Source organism: Mytilus galloprovincialis, chromosome 3 (assembly GCF_965363235.1).
Source record: "Mytilus galloprovincialis chromosome 3, xbMytGall1.hap1.1, whole genome shotgun sequence".
NCBI lineage: Eukaryota > Metazoa > Mollusca > Bivalvia > Mytilida > Mytilidae > Mytilus > Mytilus galloprovincialis.
In genome coordinates, this window is record NC_134840.1 from 61,912,414 (window position 1) to 61,940,268 (window position 27,855).

The following is a 27,855-nucleotide window of genomic DNA, read 5'->3' on the forward strand; positions in this document are numbered from 1 at the left end:
AGTATGGAACTTCCTTAATATTTCCTAATCAACCAAGGAGCATAACTCCTCTTTTACCACCAATTAGAAAATCTGGTTAAAAATGCTATATACATGTATTACATGTACATGCCTAAACATGATAAAAAAAACTTACAACTTATATCTTTAATCTTTGTAGGATGTGCAGCTGTCTTGTTGAAATAATTTACAACTGCAAGATATGGGGAATATGATACACGAAAGGACATAATAAATTACCTTCCGTTGACAATTTCAAAAGTGAAAGATTGCATGTTGCACAACAAAGCACATGTATTATATTACATGCAAGGAAGAGACCATTTTAACTCACTGTGACACACCTGTCTGATTTATTATCTTTCAAATGCAAAAAAAACACTTAAAGTTACATCCATTCACAGAATTTCTATTTAAATCTTTTTCAGAGACCTAAATAATTTATATACAATGTATATGCAAAGTTCTGTCAATTTTTCTTTTGATTATCTTAAAGGTGATTAAGCAAAAAGCACATAATCTGTTTAACTCTTTGGAAGATAAATAAGTTTAAACATCATAATTGTTTCATACACCAAAATCAAGTTAACCTATTGCTAATAGCATTTGAGCATGGACGAATGATGGTCTTGACAATGAAAACTGAACCATGGCATGATCATTGATCCCTAAAATCAGGACAAGGCCAGGTATCTGACTGACATAAAGAACTTGTAAGGATCTCATATGAAGTAATATGCGAGAAATTTACATGATTATGTATCTATAGTACCATGAAAATCGTATTTTAAGCATTCTCTAAACCATGAAAATGATGTCAATGACAGATATCTAACTGTAAAAAGGGTATAAAGTATCCAGATCTACAACAGTGGTTGGTCCAAAAGAGGGGCTCATTGACTGCCTATCTTGCTCCAGTAATCTTGGTAATGCTTCAGTGAATACCTTAATAACCAACCAAATTTTTCCACAAAAAGGGGGTGGGGTGGTGGACCCCTACCCCCCTTAAATCTGCCTCTGTATAAATCTTATCATAAATAAGTTATGCTGTTGGATTAGCATCCATATGACTTGCATAATGAAAGTAAAATTCAGAGGAAAAAAGAACCAATTCAATGAAAGTACCATGATTTCATGTAACTGCTCAAATGTGGTAAAACATGATGTACTTGATGGTTAAAAATGCTTTATCAAATGCTGTCCTTTTTCATGTATCTGACATTTATTCTTTAACAGTTATGGCACCTACACCTTAAATTTACAATCTGACATAGTCAATGTATGAACATCATTGCCTCACATGGCTTCATTAAATGTTGCAAATTAATTTCCAACAAACAAAATGCCACTGTTACTAACCTGTCAACAACGAAAATGCCAATGACATAATTACAAAGGATGAAAAGTGACCATATAATCTCTCGTGACAAGAATGAAAAAAAAGATCTCAATTAAAACATCTAAATTATTAATAAACCTTGGCCTCTGCGTTTCCTACTTTAACTGTTTATCTATTAATCAACTTATCTTATCATTCAAGTGCCATTGAAAATCCTCAAATTTCACAAAAGAAGTTAAAATGCAATCTGAGCACCCTTCTTAACATGTCAGCAGTTAGTACTTAATTTACTGTCTGATAAGGTGTAAATCATACATGCCATATATCAATGCAATCCTTTGTATTTTATTCCTGTAAGATTTTAAACCACCTGTGCAACTTCTATGCAAAGATTTCATTATCAAATACTACAAATGTAACTTGTATGTATATATATTGGGAGTATCTTCAAAAAACATTTTAGCCCACCATATATATGCTAGTCTTATATCATGAACCTCATTAGAGGTTGTCATATGTTACTGTGGATTCAATTTCATTCGTGGGATACCAATTTTGTGGAATTAGTGAGCCTACAATGTAGATGAAATGTAAAATAAAAAACATTCAAAGAAGTACAAATTTTCTTAAGGATTGTATGCAAAATGTAGGCTAAACCATGAAATCAAATATACACAAACAAAACAAAAATCTGGATCCCACAAAAAATCATTCTAGGAAAATAAATGAATCCACAGTATATCTTTAGGTCTTTTTTTTATTCTGTTATAGTGTCTTTTCAATAACATACCCGTAGCCAGGGGGGTTGGACGAACCCCCCTTGAAAACAAATAAGCACTGTTAAAGTCTATGTTCTCTTCGAATTGTGACTGTTAAAGTCGAGTTTGTGAGTCCCCCCCCCCCCCCCTTTGGAATTCCTGGCTACAGGCCTGAATAAGTTCATTAATTTTCTAGATCTTGGCAATTATCAACTCGAGCAATTAGAATTTATAATGGCAATTGTATCATATAGACACATGTGACTGTCTATTGTTGGATATCATATACCAATTCACCTCTATAGATGTTTCAGGGTTTTTTTGTGTCTTGGGTTGCTGCCTTATCTATATAGATGTAATATAATCCACAACTTTTCTTATTAGTATGTTCAAAGTTCTGGTTTCACTATTGTGTTCCTTCAAAACCTGTATACATAATGAGGGGGAATATGAGGGTCCTGATTCCAAAATCCCGGGCTTAAAAACATGAAATCCCAAAATCCTGGGCTTATAAACATGAAATCCTGAGGTCCCTAAATTTGATAAAAGAATTCCCAGATCCCAAAAAGATCAATACCAAAATTCCGAGCTTAAAAACACCCAGTCCCGATAAAGGTCCTATCCCCCTCCATAATGATGAAGAAAAAATATTTATTCTATCATTTAATTTTATATCTGGTGGATTTCCAATGCAAAATAAAGAGAATTGTATGAAATTCTGACATTTTCAATTTACGATGTAGAAGTTATCTCTCTTGCAATGATCATAAAAGTCTTAAATATTCAATCATTTATTGTAATTGATTTACAGAAGTTCAGATGTGTGAAATATCTTTAATCAATCAAATCAAACTACATCTTTCTTGGAACATCTCTAAGGTTTAAAGAAAAAATTAATATGAATGATATTGAAAATAAAAGCTTTCTTCATCCCAGGTCATATCTCACCAAAAGGAAATAAGAACTGAGTAACACACGACAAGTTCTCCTGATTGCACATATCTCATCTGCTTCTTTAAAAACTTTTTATACATTTCTTAAAGATTTGCAGGGTTCAGAGCACTTACAATGCAATTTTCCATATAGTTAATTAATATTTCCAAGGGGCATATAACTCTTTGAGAAATAAGCATAACTCTTTGGGCGGGTTGTTGTCTCTGACATATTCCCCATTTCCATTTTCAATTTTAGACCATAAACAAGAGGCTGTCAGAGCGACAGCAAAGTGGATTTATTCATATTTATTCGTGTCCTGGCATTTTTCAATATCACAAGAACCATAACTGATGAACTGTGAAAGTGAAAATCTTTAATATCAGACTTGACCTCCATTTTGTCATTAGTAACAACATATTAAAATTTGAAAAGCTTTGGTTGAATGGTTCATGAGTAAATGCAACAACATGACTGGTAACACAATTTTTCAATCTTTCAAGAACCATAAGGCATAACTCCTGAACAGAAAAACCCCCAACCACCCGCCCGCCGTACATCCCCAAATCACTAACCGACATTTTTGTCACAAAAATCCAGTTGAATATACTGAGTCTTATCATAAAACGGTGATTTAAAGTAAAGCTACCATCATTCAATCTAGCATATCATAAAAAATACTAGCAAGTATACCTTCTGAACATCCTTTTATGTATGTCTATGCTTATTCTGTCAATATGAGCAGTTCATAAGGAAGTCTGAAGTTCCAAGTTTAGTCCCATTATTTTTGAAAAATTGCAAATTAAGAGTGAAATTTAAATATTTTCAAAGCTTTCTTGTGGATTTGTGTGTAAGATTACTGACAAGCATATGACAAGATTAATACAGTAAAGGGAATTTGTTTCAACTATATCCTTTCCATTTAACATGTATCTATGTTTAGAAATCAATAAAAGATGTATAAAACAAAATTCTAGCTATCTATATCTACAATACAAATGATTGCATGACAATTTTCTTCCAAGTTTTCCCCCAAAAAACACCTATTCAAAAAATTTCAAAACATGTTTTAAGTAAAGGCAACCTTAATGCATTAAAGATTAAACATCTTTGTACAATTTCCGTTTTAAATTTCTGTCCCTAATTATATCCTGACGACTTCTTGGTAGGTAAATTTGTTTCCACTTATTAAATAGGTATAAAATTTTCACTTTGAGCTATTATATACCTATGTAAAAGTTTCTCTTTTCAAAGGAAAGATGTGTATCTAAAGGATGGGTCAGCTGATGTATTCATTAGGCATGAAATTAACACAGAATTAACACATGTACAAACAAATCTAAACCAGAGATATAAATATTTTCACAATATCTTGATTATAAGTTTGGAGGAGGCTAAGATTGATTTTATTGATCGCATATGACTAAAGTGGCAAAAAACCGAATCTATATAAAATGTACTTTTGTTTTTGTCTTGTACTTTATGTGCTGAAATAAGCATTTTTTTCCAGAATTTCCACTCTTAAATGTTCACACATGTATGTGTTTACCTCTAAAAAAATCAAGAGTAAATCTTTTTCCCACAAAATCATAAATTACAATTATCATTTTGACCTTTGAACTGTAACTAATTTCAATTGCAGTAAAACTGTAGTCCAATTGTCAGAAAATACAGAAAATGAAAAAATTTTTAAAATGTGCTTCATATGCTACATTTTGTTTCTCTTGAGCATGTAGTGTAATGCAAGTTTATCAAATTATACAAAGGTTTAAAAAAAAGTTATTGATGTCTAAACAAAAGTTAAACCACAGATGAATCTTAATGTTGATGACATGGTGGCATTGATAAATTATAGGATTACTTGGTCTCGTCTTGTGACTTTTGTGTCAAGTAAGGCCAAAAATATAACGGTAATTTCAAAAAGACTATAAAGCTCAGGGGCAAATCCAGCGATTTAAAAAAAGGGGGGGGGTCCTAACCCAGGACAATACACCTTATCGCTAATCCCGGCTGACCCAACTACATGTCCCAATTCAAATGCATTGATCGTCCAAAAAAGGGGCGTTCCAACCCTCTGAATCCCCCTGGATCCGCCAATGAAGCTACAGTTTTCTTTGTAACTAGCTTTGACTTTTCAACTGCTCTTAGTTGCATAATGCATTGGGTTTACTAGTACTCCTGTGAGTATAATTTTGCTAAAAAAAAATGAACATTATATATTAGAACCTTACAAAGCCTCTATAGCTTATTGACTTCTCGGGAATAAAAACCTTTTGCTTGATAGAAATCTTGAAAAAATCTACATATTATATATTTTCTATTCAAAAACCTAAAGGTTGTTCTATTCGTGAGATGCCAAATACACTTATATCCAATGAAAAAGAGGATTATTGGTAAAATTAAAAATGTCCTAGACAATCATATTTCAAGCAGAGCTGTCAATATTTCTGAGTTTTAGAGAAATGCTGACCTATTTCTCCAAATGCTCTGATCTTTTTATTTAAACCAAAACCTCAAATCAGGTATTCAATAAGTGAAAAAAGTATTAAAGAACAGGTTAACTGGTCACATGTCAGAAGCCTGTAACTCAGCCATTGTCATTTATTGCTGTTGGTCATATTTTTTTTTCATTTATTGTTTTGTACATAAATCAAACTGTTAGTTATTTTGTTGAATTGTTTCACCTTTTTTTATTCAATAAATTTAGTTTTACCAGATGTGTATGATTTTGTAATTGAATACACATCTATCATTTCAATGAATATTCATTGATAAAATCCAAGAAAATGTTTATCAAAATTGACATGACCATTAACCAATTTTTTTTTATCACAAACTTCACAAATGATGTGATAAGCTTTTGTCATACACTTGTTCACTTTTGATAATTATCTTTTTTTCAACATTGTCGTATTGTTAACAATTAATATATAGGTATTTATTAAAATCCAGATTCAAATTAACTTACATTTTTAATTCACTATCAATCAGTTGTAAATTCAAAACCAAACCACAAAAAAAAAACCCAAAATATAATATTACAAAACAAAAAGCTCCATTTCAACAAATAAGAAAAAAATATAAAGATACAAATGTATAAATAAATAAGTTTTGTTATTTACCTGCTAGTTATTCTCTGTTTTATGAAGAATGTTATACAGATGAACTGACAGTACAAGACTAAGGTTAAGTTAAGCGTGTAATGAAATTGGTGAAAATAGTATATACATCTGGTCTGACATAGGTATGTAACATTGTACCTGTACACGGATATACTGCAATTAGCAGTTTTTTACTTTATTGTTTTCCTATTTAATCTTGATGTTGATATAAATCTTTCAACAAAGTCTGATATTTCGAAAAAAAATTATTTCAAGTTTATAATTATTTTTATAGTATCACAACCTCCTCAGCAAATGAAATGATGGGGTTAATATTTAACCTATCCCATGGATATTTTCAACAGCAATGCAATGGAGGATTCACACCCCTATGGATACAGTAAATTACAAACAACTGTTCATTTAACCAGAAATAGAGTTCAGGAGGACAATATTTGTAAAACATAAAAATATAGTAAAATGTAGTTGCATATATCACAAGCACTTATCTAAGGTATATAGTAAAATTGAGGACTTTTTTCAGAGACAAGTGCCGGTGTAGCAAATATATCTGTAACTTCTAAAATAATTACGTCTGATTGCAAGATAAAAATACACATTGAATTAAGACTTAAAAGCCAGAGTAATTTACCTTCTGTATATAAAGAGGTTTTAGTATTTGATCTTACTTAATTTGTAAACTGGCTGTAAACATTTCCAACATGATCAATACATTACATATTGTATTTGATGTTCTGTTAACAAAGAAGATCAGATTGATGATGTCATAATTACATACTAACTAACTAGGATTATTACGGCTGTAAAATGAGTGAAGTACATCAAAGTCATAAAAGTATAATTATAGAATTGTGATGAGAAAATCAACAAATAACAAGAAATGAAATAAAGAAACTGTCTGTTGTCAGCATGCTCAAATACATAACCCTTCTATATAAATGGGGTAAGTTTTTAGTGACCTGCTAGCATATTTTATTCTGTTCACTTTTATAGTATGATTCTTTTCTGTTGTGATTTCTGAAAGTAGCATCATAAGTAAAATACAAATCCCTTATCAAGAATTTGATTAAGAGACAACCACCTGTACAATCTTCAACCTTGACTTTTGATCTAGTCACATTTCTACTGTCCTCAAAATCTATACAATAGCATCCAGAAACCACATTTCTTCACCAATTTAAGTATGTTTTAATATGTATAACCTTGACCTAAGAAGTAGTGACTTAAATCTATAAATCATCATAGCTTTTCTTCTCATTATTTCTTACCCAACATATTGCACAAATACTTGTCCTTTTATTGATACTATGACCTTGATCTATCACATAGTGACCGTAAATTCATAAGGGAAAACTCCTTTTATATTTTGTGACCATTTATCTGGGTAAGGCTGCAATCTGATATAAAGATAGAATCCAGAACTAAAATGACTGAAAATTGGGTCAAAACTATATGTTCCCCCACCTTACTTTATAGTGTGCACGTGTCGTGGTGTGTAATGAGACAAGAAAACAGGACAATTTCTGAATGAAATATATAGGGTAAGTTATTTTATGCCCAGTGTATCCCAAACTCTGTCTGTCAAACAAAATGTCAGACATAAAATCAGTTAGTCAGACAGAGAATTTTAGATTTTTTTCACTGAAGTTATAGGTGAAAACTTCAAATTTCTTTTTCGGTTAGATAAACCTTAAAAAAGTTTGGCACAGTCTGAAAGCCTATTTTCACATTATTTCGGAATTCACATTTAGCTGAAGAAAATTATTAAAAAAGATATTTTAGATAAATGTTATCATGGTTATCCAAATAGTACATGTTTGATGTATTACCAGAGGCAGATTTAGGTAGCTCTAGAGCCCATGCCCCCTATTATTGATCTACATATACATAGACTGTTTACATAGATATAGGAAGATGTGGTGTAAGTACCAATGAGACAACTCTCCATCCAAATAACAATTCATGTATGTCCAACTCCTATAAAGTTGCCTAGTAAGTTCCAAAACCAGAATCAATTGGTGTAACAATGGGCAGGATTAATTTCACTTATTCCATCAGACAAACTTGCATAAGTCAGGGTTGGCAAAGTATTACCCGCCCGGGAATTCCCGGGGCTGGGCAATACTCCCAGAAATGGGTAATACTGGGCATTACTGGGCAATATGGTTTTTTAAGCTTATTTTAACACAAAATAGTTAAGACTTGGTGTAGTTTCATAGTATTACAGCTAAATATATACTTTTTATACAGATAACCATTGAGTCCTTTCTAGAAGAATGAAAAATTCAATTTCATTTAGTCATGTTAGTTCTTCATTAATGTAAGCACAATGCAAGATTTGCACATTTAAGGATACCCTGTTAATTACCAAGCATTGTTTTGATAATCAAATCTTTGATAAAAATGCATTTTTTTAAGTGAATTGTTATTTTAATTGTTATACATTCATATTGCTAAATAAACAACCTAAGGGGTCATGCCATTAAAATTTATAGAATTGAAAGGGCTGATTATTGTTACATAAACAAATCTGTGTTGTAATCTGAATAATTACTTATTAATTAGTGACAGTACATATACATAAATTTAAATGTATTTTTTTTCTTTTTTCTTAATAAGAGTTGTACTTATTTGAAAAAAAATGATTTTTTTGCTTTATATTTACAGTTTGTCCAATCCAGACAACTAAAACAAGTTATATATATTTTAAATGTATTACATTTGTGTTTGATCACTGAATCCTCTATGAAATTTAGACCAGTATTTTATAATACCCAGTATTGCCCAGTATTACCCACTAAAACCCAGTAAAACCCGGGTTTTCCCAGTATTTCCCACTGGGCTGGGCAATACTCATAAAACCCGGGTTTTTGCCAACCCTGGCATAAGTTGGCATTTACTTATCCGACACATTTTTTCTGTTACCAGACAATCTGACAAGCATTAATAATGAGTTAAGGCTGGTATAAGGATGGAAAAAATTACTGACAAGCACTATAGGACAATAATTAAAATTGAGGTACTGTATATACACAGTAAATATTAATTCCTTTAAATACTCTGAAAAGTATATGTAACTAAAGAGATGTGTTATTGTTTCAAATGAGACAACTATAAATCAGAAACCAAAGGATGCAGATCTAGATAATAGCTGTCAAGGGTATCACTGAAAACATTTTTTTTTATATAACTCAAATGATTACATGTCATTCCATAATAACTTGTAAAAGTTTTGATAAAAAGTAACCAAAAGCAGTTATCAATTTTGGCATTTTAAGGGGCATAGCTCCAGGAAATTTTGTGAATTAATAACTTGTTTTACTTACATATACATATAACAGTCTATTATTTGAACTTGGAATTATTTTTAACTATGGAATTTGCTTGATTTCTTGTTATTGAAATTTTTAATAAATTCCATGTTTATTCTGTATTGAAATGTCCTGTGCTGCGCACAACACTTTCTATTACAAAGAAAATAGTTTATTTTCAATAGAATGTACTGTGCCGCGCACAACACTTTCTAACCAAAATACATTGTATGGAAAGTGTTATTAACCGCTCAAAAGATCATAAAACAAAATAAACATGGAATTTATAAAAATTTTAAACACAAGAAATTATGCGAATTCCATAATTAAAAATAATTCCAAGTTCAAATAATAGCCTGTTATATGTAGACATATACATAGGCGGATCCAGGGGGGTCCGAGGGTTGGAACCCCCCCTTTTTTTGGCCGATTAATGCATTTTAATGGGGACATATAGTTGGAACCCAACCTTTGTCCTGAGTTGGGACCCCCCCCCCTTTTTTTAAATCTGTATACCATTTCACAGATCTTTTCAATTTGTTCAAGATAGTGATACCATTGATTAGTCTTTATAATAATCATAATGTGTTTAAAAGATAACAAATAGTTTATATATCCCATGGGGAGACTTTGCACATTCTTGATTTACCATACCCATAGGCAGTTTTAGGGGGTAAAGGGGCTGGTACTCCCTTGTGGAGCTATATATTTAAAGATTCATGACAATGAGGTCAAGGTCAAATAAGTCCTGTCAAAACAGACATGTACACCTTACAATTATTCCATACATCAAATAAGGTTGACTGAACCTTGACAATGAGGTCAAGGTAATTGCATCATGTCACCATTAACAGCAACTACAGTAGTGACAGTAGTATAAACTATATAGTGTTAAACTAGTCCAAAAAATCATGACGTCTGGCAAGGCTATTTTAATATTTTAAAGGGACGCCTTCCTATGACGTCATTTATATAACGCTGAAACCATTTTTTACGTCTGGAAGGCGTCCCAGAAAAAAATAAAATAGCCTTGCCAGACGTCATAATTATTTGGACTAGTGTTAAACAGATGTTGTATATAGATGGGAATAAAGAGGGGGAATCTGCCGGAAGAATGCGAAATAACAATGGCATTTCACGATGAACAAACTTAGTCTTGCACGTTGATCTTTTCACCGATTTCACAAAACACAGTGAATAACGAACCTTTTCCACTGCTGCACGTGAAATAAAGATGGCAAAACACGTTGCACTAAAATAACCCTTTACCACTCTCTACTTTTTCGACTCTGAATAGCTATAGAGATTTATTTGCATGTATACATGTATGGTTACTTTTCAGTTTTGTGATTGCAAAAAAATAAAACTTTGATGCAAGTGTCTGCGTAAGGTTTGATCAGAAAGAAAATGTTAACTGTTTTTAATAAACCAGTTTTCCTTGATAATATACTTACAGTTGATTTAGAACAATCGATCAGCACCATGTGTAAACTTATGAAAATCACTATCAAAAAGTTTTTATTGTACAAATGGGAGACAACTCGTTTTTCTTTTGTAAGGACCAATAACGGAACAAACACGAAGAACTGGTCCACTTGAGTTTACAATGCACACAATTTTTATGTGTACTGACATGCTTCCTGGACGATTCCACAGTGATTTATTAACATAAACAACAATTATCAAATTGTGAAATGAAATAGTTTCTCTTCTATTGTAGACTTTTTAGTATTTACAAGTTTTAATTCCCGCCATTTTCCGGAGTCACACACTAACAACTATAAATCCCATGACCTGAGATAACCTGAACTTCGCTGAAGAACCACAAAAGCTGAAAAACTGTCGTAAAAATGATCAAGAAAGCAATTGCAGCAGTTGTTGGAATACTTATATTACAGTTTATTGTTAAAACTCTGTAAGATTGTACATAATCAAAAGGTTCAATGGTTGACAGTATGTGACCAAGTACAAAATACATGATCAGTTGATGTCGTGACAGTTCATAATTTAGTTGCTTAAGGTTCATCATAACAAATGGACAAATATGGCTGTATTTTCACACAAAAAACTACTCTGTGGACTTGCTTGTGCAGTTTGGAAAGTTTTAAGGCCTGGCACCCACTAAATCTATTTTGCATTTCAGAACATATATATTAACTGTTAAATCGGAGACATGTATACTGTATTTGTATGTCTCTGGTTAAATATACTGTTCAAGATTTCAGAAAGATAAAATCTATCTTTTTTGGATTTTAATGGGCCTTTTTTTTCTTCGTTCCTGCATAAGGTTTAAAAATAAACTAAGTTGGGATACAACTTTGAGATGCTCCCTCTCGGGTAACAACTGGTTTCTCCCTTATGAAACTGAATTGTTTGCAGGAACACAGAAAATAGTGTTTGCAGATGTTTTCCGCTTTTTGCTGCAAGCTTGCGGCAAGTTTGCAGAAACATTAATGTTTGCCATAAGATTGCCAGAAAGTTTAAAATAATAAAGAATGTTTGCCGCAAGATTGCAGAAAACTTTGACCATTCTATTTGTTTGCCGCAAGATTGCAGAAAACTTTGACCATTCTATATGTTGGCCAGAACATTGCAGGAATTACACAATACTGACTGGGTATGCCTAGTTGGCACTTCCTGGATGCTAACAATTTGAAATTGTGGCTAGGTCATGATGGTTGTGTTTGGAAATGTATTTCACATATTATATAAGAGATCAAGTAGGCGTTTTGGTTAAATAATATAGGATAATCAGTATGTAATTTTGTAAGTACAAATAATTCATACAACTGCATGTTTTAATAAAATATTTAATGTTATCATCATACATAATTAAGTAAGCAACTATATACATGTATGTGTGACTGAAAAACTTAAACTATTATCTATACTATTAAACGAGAAGACCTCATTTTGTGTGTCGCTTCTCTTCCTTCCACAATAAATTAATCATCATGCCTCTGTGTTCTTTAGGTAACATGCATAGTCGCATTTGTCATCCATTCTTATGATTATTCAGATTGAGTTATTTTTGGAGAAAAACGACAAAATAGGTGTCCGGATATTGTTTCCGTTATCAGATTGACTTTTAGTCATAGATAGGACTTCCGGTTTTAAAAATGCACAAGAACAACCAATCGTATGATAGATTACAAAAATGAAAAATAAATAATCCAATCAGAGCGTTCTCCATATCATGGTTTTTAGATCGCAAGAACCACAACTATTATACCTCATTAGAGACATTAAAATTGAGAATGGAAATGGGGAATGTGCCAAAGAGACAATAATATATGAGCCAGTCCATGCGAAAAGGTACAAAAAGTCCTTTTGGTAAACTTTACAGGACACGTTATCAAAGTTTGTTATAGTATTTTTGAAAAACGATTTTATCCGAAAAAAAAATACATTAATGTAAACATTCATAAGATTGTCAATTCTATCCCGAATTTGTCAACTAAAACCGAAAAAGACGCAGAAATATCTGAATTTTTGGTATTTGAGCAAGTGTAAAATCATTTGTTCCCCGGACTAATGCTATACCGACCAGAAACTACAAAAAATTATGACACTACAGAGACAAAAGTCAATAATTTCCGTCAGTTCTACAGGTTTAAAGAAAGAAAGACAACATTAAAACATGAGGGAAAATGCAAAAACTATGACATCTTGTGTTTTAGAAATTGAAATTTAAGTTAAGTTTAGTTATTTAATATTATATAAATCAACCTTAGTTGCACGGGATTCGAACCGTTGCCCGGTTTGATTGCATTGATATCCGCATCGTAAGCGAGAGCCTTATCCCCACTGCTACCAGGTTAAACGTTATCAATCGGCAAATCAAGCCATTTAAACTGTACTTTGAAAATGATTGAAATATATGAAATAATTCACTAAAAATCTTGATAAAACTAGGGGGGGGGGGGGTCTCAACACTCGCAGGTGCGTGTAGCTCACAGCTTGATGATATGAGGGAAAGTAAATGTGTTTTATAAATCACAAGTCTACTACCAATAATTATGCACACTTTTTAGAATTTCGTAAATTTTTCGTTTTTGTACCTTTTCGCATGGACTGGCTCATATGTTTTCGCGTTTATCCATCTGTAAACTACGATTATACTACTATAATATACAGAGACTCTCTGTATTCTGTCTACTTTTTTCTGAAATATTAACTATCTAAGGGGTCATACCAGTTGCATATATATTTAAAAAAGTAAAACATGTGGAAAAAAGAATGTGTCCATAGTATACGGATGCCATATCGGCACTATCATTTACTATGTTTGGTGGACCGTGTATTGGGTAAAATCTCTATTAATTTGGCATTAAAATTAGAAAGATCATATCATAGGGAACATATTTAATAAGTTTCGAGTTGTTTAGACATCAACTTCATCAAAAACTACCTCGATATTGAATAACTTTACCCTGGAATGGGACAGACGGACTGACGAACGAACGAACGGACGAACACACTAGAAAACATAATTCCCATAAATGGGGCATAAACATTTATTGTTGAAAGTGAAAACTTTAACCTGAAGTCGGACAGAAGGACGGACGAACGAACGAACGGACGAACAGACTAGAAAACATAATTCCCATAAATGGGGCATAAGATTTATTGTTGAAAGTGAAAGTGATTTGGCCAAAATGAAAGTAGGGTAGAGATTAGAGGGAGGCAGGACTTATTCGGGACGTCGAGATTGGGTGTTTTTAAGCTCGGGATTTCGGGATTGATCTTTACGGGAATATTTTTTTTTTAATTTCGGGATGTCGGGATATGAATTTCGTTAAAATACGCACCTCGGGATTTCATGTTTTTAAGCCCGGGATTTCGGGATCAGGGCCCCTCAGACTACCCCTCGAATGAGCCATAGTCATTTATACGAGATTCAAATCCTACAATTGGCATGTTAATAGGGCTCTCAAAAGGAAAAGCACTGATAGATTGTCCTAGAAGCACATTTTATTAGAATAATAATGGTCTATAAGCAGTTTCATTTATTTTATGTTTGAAGCGGTGCCAATTTTTAATTTTATTTTACTTTTACCAAAAAAAAAAAAAAATGCATTGTAGCGAAGGGGATGAATAATTGTGGTATAAGGCCAAAAACACGAAAAATAATTGAAATTAACAGAAAGGAAACACATAACGGACTTTGGAAAAAAAAGGGAGAGGGCTTTTGATACCTTATATGAAATTCTCCAGTCATAATATCTTTTACAAAAAATCATCCTACAACAGTTTACAAGCTGTTCAAGTAAGTTTGAATTTTGTAACTTAAGTACTGCACCATCAAGACCATGTTTAGTAAACTTAAGTCAAATTCTGTAATGCAATTATCACCAAGCTTTATCATATGATCATGTTTATACTCAAGACACATTTGAGATTTATCCTTTTTCATTTTTTAATACTGGTATATTATGTCATTTGAGAATGACCCCTGCCCCCTTTTTCAAAACTCAAATGCATGTATGTATTTCCTTAAATCTCATGAGTTTGCAAGAGTTCTTTCAATGACTGTTTGTATAAAGATAGGAATTGACTAAAATATTAAAAATGATGCTGTGTAATTTGAAAGAGATAAATTGAATGTGTCTACACACATGACATTGGTATATGTGTAGTTCCTGCAAGTTTGTCGCATGTTTGCAACAAACAATTGACGCAAGCTTGCGGCAAATCTAATTTGCATAATTATGTTTGCAGCAAGCTTGCCGCAAACTTCCTTTGCATGGTAAAATGGTTGCGGCAAGTTTGCAGCAAACGTTTGCTGCAAGCTTGCAGCAATGTTTGCTGCAAACTAGCGGCAACTGTTTGCCTCAGGGCTTATTTTTTGGTAAGGGGAGCTATTGTATTGATTGTCCTTAATTGACATGGACAATAGTAGGACAATAGATATCTACACATAGATCTATAGTTGAATTAGAGGTAGTAATTGAGTGGACAGTATCAAATGCAATTCATGTGTTTGTTTATTTTTAGGGAAATAAAATACCCATCAAATTCCAAAAAGGATTTTATCTTTCTGAAACACAAAATCATATGCATTTAACTTTTAAAGTGGATGCCAGGCCTTAAAACTTTCCAAACTGCACAGGTAAGTCTGTTCACAGAGCAGTTTTTGAGGTGAAAATACGTCCATATTTGCTCATTTGTTATGATGAACCTTAAATCAACTTTATTTGGTCTTAATAAATGTTTGTCTCATTTGCAGCATACCATAATTCCCAATTTTTAGCTCACCTGGCCCAAAGGGCCAAGTGAGCTTTTCCCATCACTTGGCGTCCGTCGTCGTCCGTCGTCGTTAACTTTTACAAAAATCTTCTCCTCTGAAACTACTGGGCCAAATTAAACCAAACTTGGCAACAATCATCATTGGGGTATCTAGTTTAAAAAATGTGTGGCGTGACCCGGCCAACCAACCAAGATGGCCGCCATGGCTAAAAATAGAACATAGGGGTAAAATGCAGTTTTTGGCTTATAACTCAAAAACCAAAGCATTAAGAGCAAATCTGACATGGGGTAAAATTGTTTATCAGGTCAAGATCTATCTGCCCTGAAATTTTCAGATGAATCCGACAACCCGTTATTGGGTTGCTGCCCCTGAACTGGTAATTTTAGGGAATTTTTGCTGTTTTTGGCTATTATCTTGAATATCATTATAGATAGAGATAAACTGTAAACAGCAATAATGTTCAGCAAAGTAAGATTTACAAATAAGTCAACATGACCAAAATGGTCAGTTGACCCCTTTAGGAGTTATTGACCTTTATAGTCAATTTTTAACCATTTTTCGTAAATCTTAGTAATCTTTTACAAAAATCTTCTCCTCTGAAACTACTGGGCCAAATTAATTCAAACTTGGCCACAATCATCTTTGGGATATCTAGTTTAAAAAATGTGTTGCGTGACCTGGCCAACCAACCAAGATGGCCGCCATGGCTAAAAATAGAACATAGGGGTAAAATGCGGTTTTTGGCTTATAACTCAAAAACCAAAGCATTTAGAGCAAATCTGACATGCGGTAAAAGTGTTTATCAGGTCAAGATCTACCTGTCGTATAATTTTCAGATGAATCGGACAACAGCTTGTTGGGTTGCTGCCCCTGAATTGGTAATTTTAAGGAAATTTTGCTGTTTTTGGTTATTATCTTGAATATTATTATAGATAGAGATAAACGGTAAACAGCAATAATGTTCAGCAAAGTAAGATTTACAAATAAGTCAGCACGACCAAAATGTTCAGTTGACCCCTGAAGGAGTTATTGCCCTTTTTAGTCAATTTTTAACCATTTTTTCGTAAATCTTAGTAATCTTTTACAACAATCTTCTTCTCTGAAACTACTGGGCCAAATTAAACTAATCTTTGCCACAATCATCATTGGGGTAATTTGTTTAAAAAATGTGTGGCCTGACCTGGCCAATCAACAAAAATGGCTGCCACGGCTAATAATAGAACATAGGGGTAAAATGCAGTTTTTGGCTTATACTCAAAAACCGAAGCATTAAGAGAAAATCTGACAGGGTTTAATTGTTTATCATGTCAAGATCTATCTGCCCTGATGTTTTCACATGGATCGGACAACCCGTTGTTAGGTTACTGTCCTGAATTGGTAATTTTAAGGAAATTTTGCCGTTTTTTGTTATTATCTTGAATATTATTATACTAGTAGATAGAGATAAACTGTATACAGCAATAAAGTTCAGCAAAATAAGATATACAAATAAGTTTACATGACCAAAATAGTCAATTGACCCCTTAAGGAGTTATTGCCCTTTATAGTTAATTTTTAACATTTTTCATAAATTTTTGTAAATTTGTAGAAAATATTTTCCACTGTAATTACTGGGCCAAGTTCATTATAGACAGAGATATTTTGTAGCAACAAGAATGTTCAGTAAAGTAAGATCTACTAACACATCACTATCACCAAAACACAATTATGTCATGAATTTATCCGTGTCCATTATTTAATATGCACAAGACCAAGGTGAGCGACACAGGCTCTTTAGAGCCTCTAGTTTATAATAACATTTTTTCACTACACCTTTTACCCATAGGGACTTGAGTTAAGGTCAGATATATAGCGCCCGATTATTGGTCTACATGCATTTTAATAAAAAAAAAAACAACTACCCAACATTGTGTTTTAAGGGAAAATCAAGGTACAAATTTTTGTAAAAATAAGCAGTTTTTCTTCAAAGAAAATAATCAGAATAAATGAATTGTGACTTTTTGTCCTGTGACTTTTTGTCCTGTGACTTTTTGTCCTGTGACTTTCTGTCCTACATTCAATATTTAAGAAACATGTAGTAGTGTAACATCAAAAAATAAGTACCCATAAGCCTTTTGAATTTATTGAATAAATGTGTATTTAAATTCTCCCTCGCCCTGCTCGTCAGAATTTAAAGTATTTAATATCTAAATTCAATAGGCTATAAACAAAACAAACACAGATATAGGATTAGTTGCTCGCAGTAACATATCATTTTCTCTTGCGATACAATATTTTATTTTACTTTCTTGTACATATTTCTTCGATTCAAACCACTGACATATAAATCCTTGACATATAACATTGTTTCTCATTCGCATCTTTTCTTTTTCCTGGGTTAATACCTCCAACGCCTGTACATATGTAATAAACATAGCAGCAACTGTCAATATACCAATGTGACCAACTTCAATTCGACGCAACTGCGAGCACCTTCGATAATATTACATTTAATTGCCAAACTTTATATAGTACCATTAAATCCCACCCGTAGAAACCGCCAAAACTTTCCTCGTGCATTATACACCCGACATCAAACTCTATAAATAGTACATACTGTTGCAGAACTAGTTATACTAGTTCCCATCTATAAATAATTACCACTAATAGCAAACGGGAAAACACCAATTTCAAACGAAATAAAATATATGTAGTATGTACTACATCTGAACATGCTGAAACATATATCTTTTATGGTTGATATCTCACAGTCACCTTTTAAAATGATAACTTTTAAAACTTCCCTCTGTATATATTTTTTTTGTTTGTTTCAGACATACCTTGGAAATTTTAAAGTATGTGTATAACCATACACCAGGACCCTGTAGAATTGTTCCTGGACAAGGTAATGATCTTAAGTTTTCTATGTTGTGTCTTGTGTACTATTATATGTCTGTTTGTCTTTTTCTTTATAAGCCATGGCGTTGTCAGTTTATTTTCGATCTATCAGTATGAGTTTGAATGTCCTTCTGGTATCTTTCACCCTTCTTTTATGACCTAAATTAATACCATTATGGCTTTTTAGATTGAAAAGCTTACTATTGCAAATGGGAGGCTGAGTATTTGTGTGACTTAGTGAATGAATTTATAAAGACTCATTCATTGTAACATGGCTCATCATCTTACAGTGTTTTAAAAAACTGCTGAATAGTCTTAATACCAAAAAGAGAAAACACAATACAATTAGTATTTGATTTTCTACATATTTTAAAAGATATCTATTAGGAACGAAAGTGAGCTTTTGAATCCATGGTACAGCAAAATTGAAGTTTTGTTGCTTTAGGTGGCAGTTATAACATATATTTTTACTATTAAATTCATTATATTTGATTACAGGAATTGGATATGAGGACATGGAGACATTACCTAATGGTTTCACTCTTATAACATCAGTAAGTATAGAATTGTCCTGAGTTATTGCCCTTGGTTTAAATGGATTACAGGTATTGGATATGAGGACATGGGGACATAACCTAATGGTTTAACTCTTATTACATCAGTAGGTATAGTATTGCTCTGAGTTATTGCCCTTGGTTATTATATGAAATAAGACATGGAGACATTACCTAATGGTATAACACTTATTACATCAGTAGGTATAGTATTGCTCTGAGTTATTGCCCTTGGTTATTATATGAAATAAGACATGGGGACATTACCTAATGGTATAACACTTATTACATCAGTAGGTATAGTATTGCTCTGAGTTATTGCCCTTGGTTATTATATGAAATAAGACATGGGGACATTACCTAATGGTATAACACTTATAACATCAGTATGTATAGAATTGTCCTGAGTTATTGCCCTTGGTTCACTTATATTAATGACTGAAAATATCAAGGGGAACAAGTCTTACAGTGAGGTAATTTTTAGGGTCTTTTACCAGAATGATGCCTGTTATTGAGATCTATAGTACCTTTAATGGACAGTGCAATTGGATTGATCTATATAAATTATGGAGATAATATAAGGATGTGGTATAATTTATAATTGCAAACTCTCAATCATTGACCAAATTACATGTAGTTAACTCAGTCACTATGAACACCATCTTGAAGATTGTAATGAGTACTACATGTAACATCTTCCATAGTCAAACACCAAATGACATATCATGTTTATGAATTTGATATGAGATATATGTTTGTATGTTTCGTATTGTCTTGGTATCAATCCTGTAATTTTGGATTTCAAACCAATAAAAAATTACTTACTTACTTACTTATCATTATCAATTTTTTGACTGTATCAAATTGATACTGTGGATTCATATATTTTCGTTTGGATACTAATTTTTGTGGATATTGTTGATACAGCGGAACCTTGAATTTAAATGTTCGACAATTACAAATTTTCTAAAGGAATGTATGCAGACTTTGCCAAAACCACAAATTTGAATATCCACGAATATGCAAGTTTCCCACAATCCAAGAAAATTGGTTACAGGTACCCACAAAAATAAATAAATCCACATTATGTAAGTTTCCCTCACTCCAAGAAAATTGGTACCTACAAAAATAAATAAATCCAAGGTGTGTCCATTTTAAATAGAAATTAATAATAATGTATGAACAGTAAGTACTTTTTCTACAAGGATTTTTTGTTTTAGGGTCTTGTTATGCCCTCAGCTTCTCCTACAGTTCATGCATACCACAAGAAGCACAATAGAAAAGGACGAATATATTTGTTTGATTTTAATCATCCAGATAAAGGCATAGAAGAACTAACTATTGTTGGAGACCAGTTCAACCAGTCTGATTTTGGTCCACATGGCATTAGTTTGTGGACAGACAATAAAGGTAATGTTTGTGAACCAAAAAGTTCTGATCACTTTGTTTAAATTTATTTTAAAATCTTTAAAAAATACAGATTTTTATTTCAATATATTGAAAGTAGTCTTATAACAATGTATAACCACTAACTAATTATCAAAATTTTGTATTCTATGAATCAACAGTATCTTTGTATTAAAAGTGTTTGCTATTATCACATTATATTTAGAAGTTACGATATTGCATTATTACTCTCATGGGACAATTCAACTACTTTGTAGGGTAAATAACACAATTATATAGAAAAAGACATCTAGAGGTCAACTTGTAGTCTTTAATGGCAGACTAGCATGTGTACCAGATGACAATTTAATTATTTATATTTGTATTTTTTAAGATAAAGTTACAGTAATGGTGGTTAACCATGGATCCAAAGGGGATAGCCTAGAAAAGTTCCTGTTCATAGCTAAAGATAAACAGCTGAAGCATGTCCAGACTTACAGAGACCCAAACATACACTAGTAAGTGTTAAAGACACTTAGCAATTAAAAAAATTATGAGGTGAAACTATTTGTAAATTTAGTTTGTTTTTCAATCTTTTGAAAATTTAAAACAGGAAATGTGTTTAAAAAAAAGCTATATTTAAAAAACCAATTTTCCCATTATAAAAGAAAAAGGAGATGTGGTATGATGGCCAATGAGACAACTATCCACCACAAAGAATTTTACAGGGTTTAACATATTTGCTAATTTTAAACCCTCCCCCCTTACCTGGATCAGTGGTGTAACAGTACATGTACAACATAAGAACAGACTATCAGTTGAAGAAAAAAAGACAAAATACAAATCTGAAAGTACTTACAGTAAATGACAGCAAGTTCAAATCCAAATACCATACAACTAATAAATAATCATGTTCTCTCAGACTAAAGTGTGTCTGTTTTGAATTGTTTCTCAATTTACTTGTAGAATGTAGATTTATGGTTTTTGATTGACTTTCATTTCAGTTTAAATGATGTAGCAATGGACAGTGAAAATAGTTTTTACTTCACAAATTATGCCTACTATAAGAATGGACTTCTTCACCTATTAGAGATGGTCCTACCATTAGCCTATGGAAATATAATGTATTATGATGGGAAAGCATACCACAAACAATATGAAGGCTTTGTTACAACAAATGGTCTGATGTTATCACGTGATCAGAAGTAAGAACAAAACTCTTGCCACTTCTTCCTTATATGATAGCATTTTTAGCACTGTTTTGTACTAGCTTATTATTGACCAAGTGAATTAATTGCAGATGTCAATGGTATGTAAAGAAAAATCCTCTCTTTTGTCGTAAATATTAGTATGGAGTTTAATATATTTATTTTTAAGCACAAAAAAAATCCATAGTAAAATGCCCCCTACATGGTCTCTAGGTAGATATCATCAGAATTTCATTATCACAACTACTGGTAGCACTTTAGTAGATATACGATTGCAGGAAAATAATATTCCAGGTTGTACAAGATCACAAACTTAAACTATAGTGTTCTTATGTACCTGTAAAAAGACTGAACACAGTGCTTTATTGATATGTCAAATATGAATTGTTGCAAATATGTAAAACTTTTAATTTTGATTATTACACTATAGTACTACATCAAGTAATTAAGAAAATTGCAAAATTAAATCACTGTGAAGGGATTATAAAGTCCTAGACTTAAAGATAGCTTGAAGTAGATATATAGATTTATTTACAGGCTTACAGACCTTTGGCATCTCCACTCTTTTTCAGATATTTGTACATGGCAGAGCCAGTCCCAAAGAAATTCCATACTTTTAAAAGACAGAAAAATGGAACAGTTAAAAGATACCAGGTATTACAGTTTTATTTTTATTCTCCCAAAGTCAATTTGTTATTATAATTAATAATGTAGAAATGTTTGCTGATTTGGTCCAGTTGGTACATAAATTCCCTTTATAATTTTTGTGAATGATTCTAACACTGTAAAAAATAAAGTGGATAGAGCCTCTGGGAACCTTCTCTTGCCGTAATAAACATAGACATACATCAAGGGGGTTCGAAAGGAAGTCTTTCCAATGACTGCTATTTGAACTAAAGTAGAACTTAAAACTGTGGCCTTTAAAAAAGCCTTGTTTGAATTTATATTGTTGAAATGGTTAAATGATGGCAGTGGAACTATTTTAAAATTTTGATAGGTCTGTTTATAGTTCCTGTCTTTAAGGGGGTATCCAACTCTTTGACTGAAATTTGATCTACACAATTACCAGAAATAATTTGGTTGGATATAAAGCAATTTGACGAACACTAATTTTGATTGTTGAAAAGCTTGATTTCTCCTTAATATTAATAGTGAGTGATTAAAACACTCAGCTGATTTTAAGGAGTTAACTCCCTTATATGTTCTGTACCCCCTTAATTCGATTGTGTGATGCATGTGTTAGTTGTACACTGCACAGTACAAAAACATTTTTAACATTTTAATGTTATCACACATAAATACATGAATAAACGATAAAGTATTTATTTCAGGAATTTGATGTAAAAACAGGAATAGACAATCCCACTTTGGATAAAGATGGTAATGTGCTGCTAGGTGCTCATCCTATAGCATGGCAAGCCTTAAAACATTTAGATGATCCAGAAAGTCCAGCTCCTTCACAGGTAATGTAAAATGTGTGAAGCCACTAAGAAGTTGATGAATTCTTTTTATCTTGATGTTCAATTGATTTTCATGAAAAAGGTTGACCCATCTGGATGGCCATTTTTTTCAGGATATATATAATTGATATTATTAAAAGTAGATGTGAAGTTAAATTCAAGTAGAATCTTGATTGCACAAAAAAGCAAACACAACATACAATCTCTATCAAAAGACAATTGTCCATTCAATATGTCAAGCTTTTAATCACCAAAAGTCTTAAAGAGTAGTGAATAAATTTAACAGAGACTATCAAGTGACAAAAACAGTTTGCAATATGATAAATAAAGAATGTGTTGATAGTACATGGGTGCCCCACTCACTATCATTTTCTATGTTCAGTAGACCTTGAAATTGGGTTCAAAACTCTAATTTGGCATTTAAATTAGAAAGATCATATTATAGGGAACATGTGTTCTAAGTTTTAAGTTGATTGGACTTCAACTTCATCAAAAACTACCTTGACCAAAAAGTTTAACCTGAAGCGGGAGACAGATGAACAAACAGACAGACAGATGAACGGAAGGACAAACGGATACACAGACCAGAAAACAAAATGCCCATAAATGGGGTATAAAAAAGATTTAAATATAGCAAAAGACAACAACTGACCAGGTTCCTGACTTGGAACAAACACATGTACATATGATGGAGTTCAACTATTTTTTTTTAGAAATAAAAAAAAACCTTTAAGTTTGGATCAGTTGATTGACAAATGGTACATAGAACTTAGAGATAAAATACCAGTATTATGGGCAAAAAAAGACCTACTAGTAAAACTACTAATTTATATTATGTCAAAGATTGAAAGAATGTTCACTGTTATTAAAAACAAGATCAAATTATTTAAATATCTTGAAAACCTCAACAAAGAAACATTTGAGAAAATGTAAGAGGCAACATACTCAAAATTGCTTTCCCACCTTTCTATTTCCACCAAAATTATCAAATGACTCCTTAAAAGAGTTATTGCCCTTAAATGACCATTTTTGACTAATTTTCTAGTCTTGAAATTTATAATAGATAGGCAGAACTTGTAAACAGCATTTTAAACAGGAAATAAAAAAGAAGCACTTTCTTAATTGCTGTTTCTTAATCTCAGTATCACAATAAGGCCTTCTACACATAGCAAAATGTTTTTGTCACAGAAGGTTTAAAAAAAACTCAGCATCTGTCTAAGCTTAGTTCTTTGCTAGAGCCTGTTAACAACAAAAATGACAGGTTTTAAAACACAAAACAAAAATCAAAGAGTTTTCTTTATTGCTGTTCTGAATATTAATGTTACAGCAGGTTTAAGATCTTCCCTACCATCTGTTAAGCTGAATTCTTTGCAAGCTTTTGGTTTTTGATGTGTTTTGTCATTTGATTTTGCCATTATAAGGGACTTTCCTATTTGATTTGTCCCTGAGTTCAGTATTTTTGTTGGATTTTACTTTTTGATGCTACACTTGTTCATTGAACCCTTTAGAATTTTTTACTTTTGAAAACTTATATTACTTTTTTGCTTACAGGTCATTAAACTTCACATGAAAGATGGAGTTGTGACTAAGATGACAGAAGTTTTAAGTGATGATGGTCAAATGCTGAGTGGATCTACAGTGGCCTCATTGTATAAGGATGCTATGTTGGTAGGAACAATCCAACATAAGTTATTGTATTGTGAAGTACGTTGGATGGACTGATGCTTTGTTTTCCCTGCAGCTAATGAATACAAACAAGTCCTACTATATGGAATATGTTCGTGTAGGGAATTGAATGACAGTTACCAATATGTTGTGAAGAAATATATCTGCTTTTATTGTGTTTTGGGGAAAGCCATGAAAAGCCTATTATCAGTTTGAGATTTATGTATAATTGTAAAAATTCAGAAATAGGGCTATTTTTATTTGCATAGACCTGCAACAGCAATGCCTTTTTTTCATTCAATGAGAGCATATTAAGGTTGTTTTTATTTCACCAAGGACCACATTTTAAAAAGTCTATAGAAAACTTAACTTTCAAAGTACGAAGTTGAAGAGCATTGAGGACAGGGGTGGAAATTAGCGCTGGTCCAGTGGTCCGAGACCAGTAGAATTTGCGTCAGACCAGTAGATTTTGTCAGCTGGTGGTCTGGCAGACCAGTAGAAATTTGCCGATAAAAATCACTGATTGCTTCGCAATCTCGGTTTGTTTACAAAACAATTTACCTGCGACATCAAATACGGGGGATACTAAGTATCACTGTTGATAAAGTTGTCAAATGCATGTCATTTTTGCAGGACCAGTAGATTTTTAGTCCACTGGTCCGCCTGGCCATCTTCGCTAGCCAATGGTTGCGATCCACTCCCGCTCTCTTCACCCTTGGCAGATTGAGCCAACATTTGTGATATCAATGTCGCGCCATCTATCGGAAGATTAAAGTCACGCCCATTCCGAATACATTATTCTTGACCAATGATAGCACTTGAACTCTTCAATTTGGAGGTAAAAACACGGTAGTGTCTAGATTCTACCCACTTGGTAAAGCCGGAAACGAAAATATACGTCAACATCCATGCATTTGTGCATGAAACATACACAGGAACTTCTATTTGTTGATTAAATCATTCAAGTTGTCACTAAATATAGTCGTATGTTTAGTGATGTAAAGACTTGTTGCACAATAAACACGTGGCAATTGTTTACAAACACTTTCTACATTTACACGTGATCATGTTATAGGCGCTTTTTGATTGGATGCAGCGAGTTTCTACTGCAACCAATAAAAATCCTTACCTTGTGTCTCCGAAATATTATCTCAATCCGCCAAGGGTGAAGAGAGCGGGAGTGGATCGTAACCCTTGGCTAGCGAAGATGCCGCCTGGCCAGTACACAAAAAAGCTTAAATTCGACCCCTGATTGAGGACCAATATTCCTAAAAGTGTTGCCAAATATAGCTAAGGTAATCTATTCCTGAAGTAGAAAAGCCTTAGTATTTCAAATATTAAAAATTTTGTTAACAGTTAATTTTTAAGTATGAACATATCAATGATACACACCATGAGACAATGTACATTGTACAGTGTGACAGATGTTACGATAAACATATGGAAATAACATTAATTTATATTAAAAGAGAAAAAAATAAACATTGACAAATGAATAAACATATAGAATGTTGAGCTAGTATAAAATTTAATGTCAAACCAATGTTTTCAAATTATTTGATATTGAAATATGATATCAACTTCCAATATTGCAGATTTTAAAAGTTTTTTTTACATTTCAATGTAATAGGATTCAAATATTTACTGTGTATTGACTTTTATGTGAATTGTCATGTTTGTGAGAGAAAAAAGTGTTGTGAACAATGAATTATGAAGGAAATGTTTGAAACATGTATAAATATATTTTATATTATACTTGAAAAAAAATTAACCTACATTATCATGCAGTGCTCACAAGCACTTAGTTTTAAAATTTATAGAAGTTTTGTAAAAGGATTTTTATGATTTGTATGAAGATAAATCACAATTTGTTGTCCATTTATATTTGTGTTTGCAGTTGCACTTTGTAACTCAGCAGTGAACAGTACTTTTCCCTCCATGTAAATGATTGCCATGACTAGTTACTCTTGTTTTATTTCTTAAGGTTGGAAATCCTACAAATTTTATTTATTGCAAATTATACCTTTCCCTCCATGTAAATGTTTGCCATGACTAGTTACTTTTGTTTTATTTCTTAAGGTTGGAAATCCTACAAATTTTATTTATTGCAAATTATACCTTTCCCTCCATGTAAATGTTTGCCATGACTAGTTACTTTTGTTTTATTTCTTAAGGTTGGAAATCCTACAAATTTTATTTATTGCAAATTGTACTTTTCCCTCCATGTAAATGTTTGCCATGACTAGTTACTCTTGTTTTATTTCTTAAGGTTGGAAATCCTACAAATTTTATTTATTGCAAATTGTTTTTTTTTTTTCTTAAAAAAAGGATAGATTTCGATAATATTAAATATAAAGGATTTCGATAAAGATTTTTGTGTTGTATTTATAGATTGTTAACAGTCAAAACTTAGCCCTATTTACATATTTTGTAATTCAAATATTTTATTCCTTAAATATAGTTATAAGTTTAATTCGTATTCATATTGCAATTGATGCTGTCAGAGAGTAAATCAAATCTTGAAATTCTTGCTCTTCTGTAGTGTGAAAACTTTGATTGATTTCTAGTAATTTGTGTTTGATGTATATATTTTTACACTGCCTTTTGATAAATGTGCTTTACATTGTTTTTCATTAAGAATCAAAATGATTCAAATTATTGTTTTCCTTAGTGCTGTTTTCATTTATATGATAATAATTTTAGTTTTAGAAATGACCTTGAATTGTTATTGATGTGAACATATTGTTGTGATAAATATTAAGAGTTACATTTTATGTATTATTAAAATATGTAATACATCTATATATATTTGTGAATTAAAAATCTTTTGAAATACTTTTCATTGTAATTGAGTGAAAATGCCTCCATTTCAGTTTTCAGGATTAGTTTTGATTCACAGAATATTCATAATTGAGCAAAAGTTTTTAGCTCACCTGGCCCCAAGGGCCAAGTGATCTTTTCTCATCACTTGGTGTCCGTCGTCCGTTGTCGT

General features: G+C 32.2%; 2 protein-coding genes across 4 annotated transcripts in view; one reads left to right on the forward strand and one right to left on the reverse strand.

Moving 5' to 3' along the window:
* LOC143068565 (protein sprint-like) overlaps positions 1-11,028 on the reverse strand; it is a 50,116-nt gene extending 39,088 nt beyond the window's left edge. Inside the window, exon 1 of one of the 2 annotated variants that reach the window (XM_076242727.1) lies at positions 10,918-11,028. The gene's annotated coding sequence lies outside the window, so the exon portion shown is untranslated. The remainder of the gene's footprint in view (positions 1-10,917) is intronic. The other variant, XM_076242728.1, reaches the window with a different exon arrangement.
* Positions 11,029-11,106: 78 nt separating this feature from the next.
* On the forward strand, positions 11,107-25,074 carry LOC143068568 (serum paraoxonase/arylesterase 1-like). Of its 2 annotated transcripts, XM_076242734.1 has the most exons (9): positions 11,107-11,378; positions 18,527-18,597; positions 19,089-19,144; positions 20,365-20,554; positions 20,925-21,048; positions 21,535-21,735; positions 22,311-22,392; positions 23,070-23,201; positions 24,750-25,074. In XM_076242734.1, exons 1-9 carry the CDS (start codon positions 11,314-11,316, stop codon positions 24,918-24,920), a joined length of 1,092 nt encoding a protein of 363 aa, XP_076098849.1. In that variant the 5' UTR covers positions 11,107-11,313; the 3' UTR covers positions 24,921-25,074. The 2 variants fall into 2 exon arrangements, with proteins under 2 accessions (XP_076098849.1, XP_076098851.1); XM_076242736.1 differs by lacking the exons at positions 11,107-11,378; positions 18,527-18,597; positions 19,089-19,144 and adding an exon at positions 19,291-19,344.
* Positions 25,075-27,855: the final 2,781 nt, after the last annotated feature.

Coding starts and splice junctions, on each gene's coding strand:
- LOC143068568 (XM_076242734.1), top strand. CDS start 11,314: ATGATCAAGAAAGCAATTGCAGCAGTTGTTGGAATACTTATATTACAG. Junction 21,049..21,534: donor AGAGACCCAAACATACACTA/GTAAGTGTTAAA, acceptor CTTTCATTTCAG/TTTAAATGATGTAGCAATGG. Junction 22,393..23,069: donor GAACAGTTAAAAGATACCAG/GTATTACAGTTT, acceptor TATTTATTTCAG/GAATTTGATGTAAAAACAGG.